The sequence below is a fragment of the Carcharodon carcharias genome, chromosome 10 (assembly GCF_017639515.1).
Source record: "Carcharodon carcharias isolate sCarCar2 chromosome 10, sCarCar2.pri, whole genome shotgun sequence".
NCBI lineage: Eukaryota > Metazoa > Chordata > Chondrichthyes > Lamniformes > Lamnidae > Carcharodon > Carcharodon carcharias.
The window spans coordinates 19943792-19956838 of NC_054476.1; the positions used below are offsets into that span (position 1 = coordinate 19943792).

At 40.1% G+C, this 13047-nt stretch overlaps 1 protein-coding gene across 1 annotated transcript in view; it reads right to left on the minus strand.

Annotated features, from left to right (window-relative positions):
• The window catches only part of nav2a (neuron navigator 2a), a 315479-nt gene that overhangs the window by 296161 nt on the left and 6271 nt on the right, over positions 1–13047 (minus strand). The window contains exon 2 of the mRNA XM_041197259.1: positions 8309–8457. Coding sequence (XP_041053193.1) covers positions 8309–8457 — 149 coding nt within the window. The remainder of the gene's footprint in view (positions 1–8308; positions 8458–13047) is intronic.

Sequence of the window (13047 nt, forward strand, 5' to 3'; positions counted from 1 at the left end):
GGCGTTAAATTCTACCCATTAACTCTCTTTCTCTGTCCACTGAAGCTGCCTGACATGAATGTTTTCCAGCATTTTCTCTTTTTTTATTTTAGATTTGCAACATTCAAAGGATTTTGCAGTTGTTCCTGTGTATCTTTTTTTATCGTTTCAAATGTTGAAACATTAAACTGATGCAAGTAAGGAATGTTAATTTAAACCTGAGTCCAAAGATAATTCTCGGAAATAGCAGCACGGAAGTAAGCATTGGTGAAGAACGCACTGTCCTCCCTCATTGAGAAATAAGATTCATTGTCTAAGAAGCATCAAATTTACATTGAATGACCTTAAAGATCCCACTCTTTCATAACTGTTTGACAGTTGGCTCCCTTACAACTTAGAGATGTTGAGAAATGCCACACTCAATATCAGCACAAAGGGAGTTACAGGCTGTTGCTCCTTGTCCATTATAGGCACATGCTAAATTACATGTCTAAGATATTTCATTTCTGTCTATGATTCATTCGCCATTCATAGCAGATCATAAATAAATGCAGACAAAAGTCAAATGGAATGCCATATGCAACTAATACCAAAGTAATTTATAACACCTTCAGGAATTTCATTTTTAAAAGAAAACATCTTTCTTTTACTTTCAGTCTTGTATCAGTTAGTTCCAACACACTGCTAAAGAGCATTATGCAATGATCATGTATCAAATAAAGGATCTTTCAAAGACAAGAATATGTGCACGCACAAAAAAACGGCATTTTTTTGGACTGTAACAGGGAAGATTAAGTGGGTCCAATAGAGGCTTATAAAATGATAGATTTTGGGAGTGCTAAATAGCAACAAATTGTTTTCACTGATTAATGAACAGGTAACATGTAGTACAGATTGAATTATCACTACAAGAAAAAAGGGGTAAATTAAAAGATTTATCATACAGAGGGTTACCAGTACACGGAATGCTTTTCACAAGTGGCAACTGAGGCAGATGATGATAACAGCATAAGGGAGAATTAGATAGAAGATAATTAATATAAAAGGATATGAGTAAAACACAAGGAAATGGGATTAAAGCTAATTTGTTCAGTTGAAGAGCTAACAAAGGCATAATATGCCAGATTATGGCCTCCTGTGCTATAATTTCCATGTAGAAGAAAATAGGAAAGAATCATTAATTGAGTCTAGATAGCTCTGTGTGTGAGTGCACTGTGTAGTGTATCACATCAGATTTGATCCTTGACTTAGTTTGGATAGTAGTGAAGGGGTTACAGTTGGAGTCTGAGTCTGTGAAATAAGAAACAAAAAGCTTGCTAATGATTTCTTAAACCAACCTTTTGAAGAAACACTGCCATAATCTGCATGTGTGCCTATTGAGTCAAGACAATATGGTGGCAATGTCAATCACAAAAGACCATTATTTGATTCTCACAACTGAAGCCTATATTTCTCAGAATCATGTCTTTCCCAAAACTCTAGGATCACAGTAGCTATTCTCAAGTTACCTGGAAGATCTTCTCCAATTAACTTCATGATCTATCTGCCACTGCACATGCATGATGGTCAACTAATATAATTATTGGTGCTAATTCAATCAATATTTGTTATAGATACATATCTATGACTTTAATTTTATTGTAAGTGTGTACTTTGAGGAAAATGAAACATTTGTATGTAACAAGTTATATCACTTTTCAGCTTCCCCCCACAAAGGCTTCTGCGCAGCAATCCTGGTTCAAGAGATAGCACTCTTGCCTTTGAGTCAGAAAGTTATGAGTTCATGTCCCACTCCAGGAGCTTGACCATAAAAAACCTCCAGTGCTGTACTGCTGCACATTTGGAGGTGGCATCTCTGGGATGAGATGTTAAACTGAGGCACTGGCATGGATTTTCACAGAGTCATGAAGGCTTTGTAGTGTATCCAAAATGGTGGACAGACCCTAGATCTGCAAGTCCCATCCCTCTGTCCAGCTAAGTGCTATTGTTAGAAAATAGAGATAGTTTAATTAAGTTATATTGGTATTTGTAGGTGTTAGTATTGAGTTTTAGCTTTAATGTTTAAGCTTGATTTGTATTTCTGTAACTGTGTTAAGAGGAGATCAAGTTGAGTTTTAGTTTAACTTTAAAAGGCTCTTGCATTGCTAATGAGAGTTTTATGACTGTGAGTTAAGTTAGGCAAACAAGAGCAGAAAAAAAAGTGCTGTTGCCTAGCAATAGGGGTCCAAAGAAGTAGGTCCCTCTCGTAGACAAACACACGGACAAGCTAGAGACAGCAGTTTTTGATTTTGAAGCTGTGGGAGTTCAGTTGGTTTCAAGACAGCTGTCAAGCAGAAGCAACCTAGAAGGGACAGATAGCCAGTCTCAAGCTAAAATTGGTTGAAAGTAACTGCCAGAGAGAAACTGGAGCAAAAGGGACAGATAGCAAGCCCCAAGGTAAAGAAAAGAGCCCAAAATCCAAGGGGAAGAAACAGAGAAAAGTCCCAAGCAGACCTTCTAGTCAAAGGAAGGACTGAAACCTGGAAAAGGTCTTGTTAATGAAGTTAAAAATAAAGAGCAGAGAGAAAGGCTCCAAGCTTCAGATTTAAAGAACAAAAGCTACAGAAAGCAGGTTTAAAGCAAGAATAGCTTGCAAGAGGCAAGAAAGCCCAAAGAGATGAGTGAAGGTCTGTAACTCTTTGCTATGGGCATGTGAAGCAGTGGTACTGCTGACGGCTGAGTTGGTGAGAGAGAGCATGTGGAAGACAGCTTGAATCCATGTGGTGACCCAGGGGAGAAGTACATTGGAAGAAGAGTTCTAAACCCTGGAGGTGAACCCTTGCGGAAGGCTTCTGAGAGAAAGTGTCAGTTTGGGAGAAAATTCCAAAGCAAGTTCTTGGAGAGTGGAAATTGGAAGCCCTTGTGTGAAACATGGCGTTCAGTGAGACCAGTTGGCTCATGGTGGGATACGCATCTGGGGGGAGTTGATGAGAGATCCATAGCACCTGGTTGAGGTGGCATCTGTCACTTGGTTTCAGAGTGTGGTGTATCTGACTATAGGTCGTCTTACTTACAGTGCACTTACAGTGAACATTAGAGTATAAGATAGCTTTTGTAACTTATGTCATTCTTACAAATCTGTATATATCTGTAAAGGTATAGTTGTGGGTAAAGGAGTATTGTAATATAGTTCATCTTTTCTTGTTCAATAGATGTTTTATTCTTTTATTAAATGTCTATCAGCTGACTTCTGTGACTCTGTTCAGTAGCTATTCTCTAAGTATCTGGACAAACAATTAAAAGTTACAATCTATCAAGCTGGGTTCCATTCTGGGATCAGGCTTGTCCAGGGGTAACCTCAGCTAGAATCATAACACTATCATCATAAATGCTTAACTGCTTTCCACAACCCATCATTAACATAGTGGGGGCGGTGGGGTGAGGGGGGGGGTGGGGGGGGCTGCTGCTAGAAGTTCACAGTTTGATTGAGGTTATTAAAGGGTTAAAAACAAAAAACTGCAGATGCTGGAAATCCAAAACAAAAACAGAATTACCTGGAAAAACTCAGCAGGTCTGGCAGCATTGGCGGAGAAGAAAAGATTTGACGTTTCAAGTCCTCATGACCCTTCAACAGAACTGTTCTATTTAAGGGTCATGAGGACTCGAAACGTCAACTCTTTTCATCCCCGCCGATGCTGCCAGACCTGTTGAGTTTTTCCAGGTAATTCTGTTTTTGTTTTTTATTTTAAAGGGTTAGCTGTCTTTTATGTGAGGTTATGAATACAAATGTTTGTTCTAAAGATGATTAAATACTTGAGGGGATTTAAGTGTACTGAATGGGCTTTCATGAATGAGAATTTTTTTTATATAGTGAAGTCTGTAATAGATATTTAGAATTTTATTTTATTCTATCATGGCTCCTGAGGTCTGCCCATGATGAATATTGGGTGAATTGACATGGAAGGTGAAAGAGCATAGGGTGGTGGGTGTGGGGCATGAGTTCACACTAAGTTAGCATATGAGTTATAAGGGGCCACAGGGATGGAGGAGGTCATAAGTGGGCATAGAAGGTATGAGATGCCATTGGAGTGAGTGGAGGGCATGGGTTGGCATGAGTTGACATGCATGGGCATGAGGAGTGGGTGGGGGGTGAGAGGATGAGGGCCAGGAGACCTAATGTTTATGGAAATAACTAACTGTGAAGAAGCAAGTGCCCTCTGAACACAGGGATGGACAATAAATGCTGGCCCAGCCGGTGATTCCCACATCCAATGAATAAAAAATAAATCAATGCCTGACTCCATCCTGCAGCCCCCCGCAAACCCCCCCACCCCACCCCCCGGCCCCCACCCCCGCCTCCCTGCACCCCCAGAACAAAGGTTCCGCCATTTGGGGCACTTTTTCCTGAGACGAGCAGGTGAGCTTCCTGACTTGACACACCCACTTTGGGAGCAAAATTCCGGGCCCCTGTCATGGAAAAGATTCCATGGCACTATTTCAAAGAAGAGCAGTAGTTATCCCCAGCATCCTGGCCAATATTTATCCTTTGACCAACATCACTAACATGGATTATCTGGTCATTGTAACATTGCTGGTTATTGGTGTTTGCACTTTATAAGAGTGACTACTTCATTGGCTACAAACCTCTTTTGGATTGCCCAATGGTGAAAGTCTCTATAGAGATGCAAGTTCTTTCTTTTATAGACAATAACAGATGATTCGTACATTTATTGGTAACTAAACTACAGATTCAATTACAAAATAAAAATAAATCTCAGAAGATCCTATGAAGATCTTATATTTAGAAAGAAATTTCCATGTTCAGTTTTCATTTTGGTTGAGTCAAAGGATCAAACATGTTTTTTAATAGAATAATGCTTTCTCCCCATATATTATGTTGCGTGGCTGCATATCATATTATATTTGGTGAACTGTCTGCACAGGTCTTTAGTTTCACTGTGAAGCATCATGTCAAATGTTGCCAGCAATATTAAGATTCAATGACTCAACAGTTTTATCACATTAAAAGCAAAGATGACAGGCAAATGTCACACTCATATGTCAGGAATAGCACTGACACTGTAGAATGCTTCATGTTCCAAATATGAGAAAACTGCAAACAGCTGTTATCAGCATTTTTCTTCATTATTTCATTCAGGGAGAAATTTTAAAATGCATTGAAAATGATCCAGAGATGAAATTTATTCCATTTTAAAACAGAACAATCTTTTATTTTACCAGATTTAAAGCAACATATTGACACAGGATATATTTTGAAAATAGTTTATTTTTAAAGCTTTCTGCCCACTGACAGATTCAACTATCACCCCTTAAATCTCATGGTGTACTTTAAGTACCCAAGCTTTCAACCTTTAGAATTAGAGCAAAATTGGCCATATGTAATTAGATATTTGAAGTTGTTTATTAATTATTTTACCTAGAATCAAGTACAGAGTTTAACACAAAGGAAAAGCATTCCTGAAAAGCAGTTCTAATGGTAGAAGAAATTGAGCCAAAGAAACCCTCTGTAGGCTGGAGGTCGGATGATGTATTGACCAGTGAAGTAGACAAACTGCCTGCCCAATACCAATTTCACAAACCTAGGAATTCCAGGGGTCAGGGTTCTTTGACTATGTTTAAGTGGGCCCGCGCACTGTTTCTGGGCACCTGGGGCAAGAGGGAACCCATTTTCCCCAGCATCTGCGACCCTCATGGGGCTGAAGCACTATGTCCAAAAAATTATCCGGACAGTGGATGTAACCTTCAGTTAATCTTGGTTGCATTCTAAGACTATACCTTCAAATTTCATACTTTGAAAAGAAGTGCCTTACCATTTGATGTCCTGGTATAATTTAGATTGGGTCATGCAGTCTGTGCAGTTGGTTTCTTTAAAATGCACTTGCTGTACTTTCTGTCATGTCACTATCAGAAAATGTTTTAATTCAACACTGCAAACTTATGCTTACATTATTTTGCTTTCAGATAGACTGATGGGCATGTTTGATTCCCTTAATTCTCCAGAATCCCTTCTAAACTTTAGCAACAGACTGCCTTATCTCCCGGGAAAGGTCAGTTGGGAAAAAAGGTCAGTGATAACCTTAAGGTAATTGGTAAAAAAAACCAGGAGGGAGATGAGAAGATTTTATTTTAATAAACAAAATGAGCTGTTCAGGCATTGCCTGAAGAGCTGGTGGAAGCAGATTTGCTAATAACTTTCAAAAGGGAATTAGGCAATTATTTGAAGATAACATTTTTTCAAGGCTAAGGATAAAGGGCTGTGGGAGGGCTGGTGATAGTGGGACTAATTGGATAGCTCATTCAAAGAGCTAACATAGGCATGACAGCAACAGCCTCATTTTGTGTTATAACATTCTATAATTCTATAAACAACTTAATTGAATCTGCTTCTAGCTCAGCTTCAACCTTAAAAACAACATCTAAAGCTGAAAATAATTCCATAAGATTTTAGCCATCTTGACAGGTGATGACAGCCAGAAAAAAAAAGATGAAAGCAGGAAAAATAGTAAAATTGTATTGATAATATTTTGCATGTAAAATATCAATTTTCTTTCTCTTTCACACACTATCTCCCTCTACTGGCATGAGTGAGATGGAAACCTCACCAGATTCACTGATATAAAGCAACACTTTGCACTAAAACATAACTATTTTTTAAAATTCTTTCATGTGGTGTGAACATCACTGGTAAGGCCAGCATTTGTTACCCATTCCAAGTCCAATGTACTGAACCACTGAAAATCTCAGTGGAAATGGCTGAATTCCAACATTTGATAGAGGTGTTCAAAATCATGAGGGGGCTGGATGGAGTAGGTAGGGAGAATCTGTTCCTGCTCATCAAGGGATCGAGAACGAGAGGGCATGGATTTAAAGTGATTTGCTAAAGAAGCAAGTGTGATGTGAGAAAAAAAACACAGCGAGTGGTTCAAGTCTGGAATGCACTGCCTGGAGGTGTGGTGGAGGCAGATTCAATGGAAGCATTCAAGAGGGGATAAATGATTACTTGAATAGAAACAATGTGCAAGGATATAGGGAAAAAGCAGGAGAATGGCACTAGGTCATGATGCTCATTTGGAGAGCCGGTACAGACACGATGGGCCAAATGGCCTCCTTCTGTGCCATAACAATTCTGTGATTCTGTGATTTAAAAAGGATCTAAAAATGTGCATTGATTTTTTTTTTATTCCCCACTCCTTTGTATATATACTATCTAGACGATGCAGCTCATTTTTATTTCCTTGCCAAGTATGCCTTCACCTTTCTTGGAACCTTTGACCTCTTCCTAAGGTACAGTCCCATAGGTACTGGGGATTCTTGGAAACCTGGCCCAAATATCTATTTCACATGTACGAACATTTACATTGGGTCTTGGCAACTACTTGACAGCACATAAAGCACAGCCAGGCTCAGTGCTATCCTCATGCTAAGTTTTCCCCTGTGCATTTCCATCAGAGGTCACTGGATTGTGGCCAGGAGGGATGCAAATTGGCAGATATTTCTTTTCATAATAAAGCGCAAACATTTTGCAGGATCCAAGAGGGCCATGTCCCATTCTGAGAGACTCCTGGGCAATCCGAGTGAGCTGGCAACTCCCTTTCTAACCCAGGGTGCTGAGGTCAATTGTATGATCTGCACCAAAGACACAGCTCAACTCAGCACAAACTGGGGATCAAACCTGAGAAATTCCTTGTACACTGGAAGTTTAAATTGAATTTTCAGCTCAGCTTCAGTTATGTATTGCTTCTCATTTTCTCTCCTTGCTTTGTTCCTTTCTCTAGCTCTGTAGTTTCTCATTGCGAAACTTGAAGCACCCTCCCAAAGTGATGTGCAGAGTTTTAAAACATAGTTTCAGCTTCAGTTTAAATAGCAATCGCCACATCCTGAGAACATCCCAGAGCATTTCATGAATTACGATTGTTTTGTCGCCAATGAAAGAGACGCAGTAAATGCAGCCTTGTCAATACGGCCCACATCACTAGATAAAAATGTGCAGCAGACAACCTGCACACAGAAAGACTCCACCACTCGCACATGAGATCAAGACCAGTTGATCTGATTCAGTGACGTTGGCTGAGGGACATATATTGGCCACAAGTTTTCTACCCTGCAGCAGCAACTTTTAATTTTGCCTGCGCAAGAAGATAAGGTTTCATTGTGATTCATCCAAAAGACTGCACCTCAAGCATAGGAAGACTCCCTCACGACTGCACTTAAGTGCCTGCCTGGATTATGCACTCATGTCCTGGCATGGGGCATGAACTGAGGCAAGTCTACAGCAAATGGAACCTAATTGACACCCATAATGTGAATGAACAAGTGATAACACATGTACCTTTTTCATTATTTGCTGCTGGGTTGTGACCAGATTTGGATTTATCGAAGTTGTTGAAGCTCTGACTGCGCCTGTTGTTTGCACTGGTGGATGCACGAGCCTTGGTCTCGCTGCCTGCAGCTGACAATCTCGTAGTGGGGGCTGGAAGCCTAAAGCCAAATGGATAAAAATAATAAATAACTGACCGAACCAAAAATCACTAGCACAGGACAATACTACAAGAAACAAAACTGTTACTGACAAAAGACTTAAACCAATCACACAGCACGCTTTCTGTTTTGAATTGAGACAAATTTCACAGCACTGACATCAATACAATGCCAAGATCACAAGAGATTAAAATAAACCACAGGCTATTAAAATTGCCTTAAGCAATTGAAATGAAATGTTTGAGAAAACACGCATGTAGTTAGTGAATGGAAATCTGGTTCTGAACACTTACATTGCCGGCAGACAAATTAATAATGCAATTCACAAACACATTAAATTAAAATATGTGGAAGGATATCTTGATCGATACACACTTTTCTCTTTACATCAAAGAAAATGAAAGAAGCCCCTGCACATGGCATTCTGGCTCCTCGGTGAACCGAGACACAGGATTGCAGTGTTCAATGCCCTGAATTTATATAATGTTAAGGACCACTCACTAGCAGGTTCATTTCATACTCTCGCCAACTTTTCAAGCATGCGTGAGGAAATATGGTAAAGCACCTTCTCGTTAATATTTTTCAGTTTGTTCTCCAATTCCAATGTAAAAGAATAAGCGTTTCAACTGTGACCAGACATGCAAGGTTCAGGTTTTCAATTTAGAGCAAGCTGTTTGACCCCATGGTCTGTTCATTGAAAACTAAAGCTGACCAGGGTGATTTGGTATTGTTTATGTTTGCTATTCTGCTGCATTATTGAGACCTATAACATCCAGCTAATCAATTAAAACATTAAAATAGTAAATTGTTTTTGTAGTTTTACTGTGCCAGGGGTTCCGAGAGTGATTTGGAGAAGTGTTTTACTGCTATCCACAACTCCAGGTATAGGCTGTGTGCTGAGCCAACTTCAAACTCTGCCAAGACAAGTCAGCAATAAATATAGTTGTGATTCCCACAGTGGACGTATATTTTCATATTTCTGCAACTTAACCAATTTCCTGGCCTCCCAATCATCAAATTTATCAAATGCATAGCTGATTTTTGAGCATCAGCCAGGGATGGGATCAGACTCAAGCCACAGCCTCAGTTGTGAAGCTACACAGTCTGATATTTGGCTGACAGGCACTGTCGGGGCTAATAAATAAGGAAAGGTCATTCAGGTCAGGTACCAGAGGGTCATCAGCAGTAAATCAATCCATTCAGCAGAGGAGTGGGAAAATTGGGGGGTGGGGGGAAGGGTGCTAAATATTTTACCGCACTTTAACAAAATAGGATGCAGTTTTCTTTAAATGGAAAAGCTGGAGCTGGACATATAGCAACTGTTAATAGGACTCAATAGCGCTGCAGTTAAGATAAACTTGCTAACTTTGCAAGTTTGCAAAATGCCTAGCCATGCAGGTACAGTCACATAAGACACCTCTAATGTTCAAAGCGATCAGTGGGCTAAAAACAAGCAACACCAGCTGACCTAGAGGTCTTTCTTTGAGTGGGCGCATTTCTTGTGCTTTTGCTTTGGGATGATAACCTGGATGACACACTGTGACAGAGAAGAAGAAAGGAAAAAAATGATCATGAATAAAGGATAGAGCATGAGAGTACAGCAACAGCAGAGAATGTGCAACATGAATCTTAATATAGCACTTTCATCACTTGAATTCAAATTTCCACTAAGCTCAACCCAAGACATCAGAAATTAGTAAGGCAAACACTACCCGAATATATGCAATTCTTGACACTGTAAAACAGAGTGGCCATTCTGGCCGGGGGGGTTTGGGGGGGGCGGGAGGTTAGGGGGAGTATAAGGAAGGGCAACTATGTTGATGACCGAGATATGAGAAAAAAACCATTGGTATTATTGATGTTTATATTGGAAAAAGGCAGCTTAGCAATGATCTTATTGAAGTATTCAAGCTCTTCAAGGCAAAATAAAGTTGACTGCAGAATGATGGCTCCAGAATATTAACAAAAATTGTGAAACAAGGGGAAATCCATTCAATTTTAGAGAAGAAAATGTGAATACACAGTGAAGATGCAAATTCTTCTCGTAGAAGATGGTAAACACGTGGAATAGTCTACACAGAAGAGCAGTGGAAACAGAGGATGTCAGAAATTTAACAGGACAATGGTTACATTTTTAGAAGATAAAGATATTGAAAGTTATCACAGGTAACCTGTGATGCCAGCACAAATGGATATATCCATTCCTTTATAATTCAATGTTCTAAGGCAATTAGAACATATAGGGAGAAGGGTTGGATAAGGTAGGCTAGAAATGGGAAACCATGGTCTCCTGGAACTTATCCAAGTGTTCAGAGGAATTTTGCAATGTTTTTGGTGAAAGTGACACTATTTTTTATATGCCACCTGTAGGAGTACATCACTGATGGGTGATGTACAACTCTGAACCGGCTAACTGATTGGAGCAAGAATGGCATTAATAATCGTTTCTGCCCTTTGTTTTTGTATGTTTTGTGGTGCACTATCGAGATACATTACTGCCTAATTATACCACGTCCGTGGAAAATGGAAATTGGGCACAGTGCAAAACTGATTGCTTTTCTTTGCCAGCAACAAGCTCAACTTCTCAATTAGCAACACTCTGAGGGGTGGTTACACATACGTCTAGCGTGCAAACTGCACAGTACTATATTTAGGTGTGTAGATTTTAATTGAATTCTGGTGCCATCCCATCTTTGAGGCACAATGTAACTGTTGGATTTTGGGATTCATTCCTAAAAGTTGGCAATGTGTTTTTTGATAAATGGTAAAGGTAAAATGAAGAGGAACCTTCATGCTGCCGGGCGCTGCTTAGGCAATAGGATTTGTCTGAGCATAGCAGCACCTACGCCCAAGGCCACAAAGTGGATTAATCCCCGACACCAATTAGGTACATGTCAACTAGCAAACAGGAGCAGTCTCACAGCTGGAAAGAAAATCAGAAAATTAAATCAGCTTTGAACCACCCTTGTACACCTCCCGGCAGAGGGACAATTTTGGTACAAACCTGGGACATATCATTTGGTCACTCAATAGGCTACAGTTTGTTGCATAAATCGAGTGAAGCACAACAAGGGGCAAAAAAAAAAATCTTATAAACAGAGGAGTGGCTCTCTTATACAGGCCAGCAAGATCCCAGTTTGATCCCCAGCTTCATCTTCAGAACCTCTATGTCTGGAAAAGCAGAATAACCTACATGAATAATCCCTCTTGCACAACACAGCGTGCTGCTCATCTCCAAAGGTTTCCACTGAGATAATGTGACGCAGATGTTGTTAATCAACCGTGACCACTAAAATTGACAAAGTTCCAGAATTTTAGTGCCTGAAAAATTATTCTGTTCCAACATGAACTCTTTGTGCTTAATGAGTCATGAATTTCTGTTGGAAGGAGAAACAAGGACTGTAGGTATTTAGGAATAAAATAATTCCCTTCATTTATTAAGTAATATCAGGATAGAAAGTTAACCCCAGAAATTTCAACTGAATTACTAAAAATATACCGTTTCTCTTTTAAGGCAACAGGATTGAAAGTAACTAACTCACCACTAACCTAGTTCTACCTAGTTCAACCAACCCTGAATTAATGAGAAGTGTAGTTGAGCATGCCAGAAACAGCACAAGGCATACCTAAAAATAGGATGTCAACCTACGATGCTACAACACAGGACTACATACGTGCTTAAAAGTGGAAGCAGCATGCTATAGCCAGAGCTAAACAATGCCACAACCTACAGATGAGGTCAAAGTTCTGCAGTGAAGCCACATCCAGTTGTGAAGGGTGGTGGACAATTAAACAATTAACCAGAGAAGGAGGCTCCAAAGAACACCCCACCCTTCATGATAGTGGAGGCCAACATACCTGTGCAAAGGCCACGGCTGAAGCATTTGGAACCATCTTTAGCCAGAAGTGTTGAGCGGATGATCCATCTCGACCTTCTCCTGAGGTCGCCACCATCCTAGATGTCAGGATTCAGCCAATACAATTTACTCTATGGCATATCAAGAAACCACTGAACTAGCTGCACCCCTAACCAAGATGTTCCAGTGCAGCTACAACACCGGCACCTACCTGATAATATGAAAAATTGGTCAGGTATATCCTGTCCCCAAAAAGCAGGACAAATCCAATCTGGCCAATTACCGCCCCATTAGTCTACTCTCAATCATTAGCAAAATGATAGAAGGTATTGTGTCGACAATGCTAACAAGTGGCACTTACTTAATGACAACCTGCTTACTGGTGCTCAGTTTGGATTTCATCAGGGCCACTCATCACCAGACCTCATTACAACCTTGGTCCAAACATGGAGAAAAGAGCTGAACTATAAAGCTGAGGTGAGAGTGAGTGCCCTTGCCATCAAGTCAGCATTTGAGCAAGTGTGACATAAGGAACCCAAGGAAAATTTAAATCAACGGAAATCGGGGGAAAACTCTCCACCATTTGGAGTCATACCCAGAAAGGAGGAAGATGATTGTGGGTGTTGCAGGTCAATCATCTCAGCCCCAAAACATTGCTTCAGGAGTTCTTCAGGGTAGTGTCTGAGGTTCAAACATCTTCAGCTGCTTCATCAATGACCTTCCTTTTACTTTA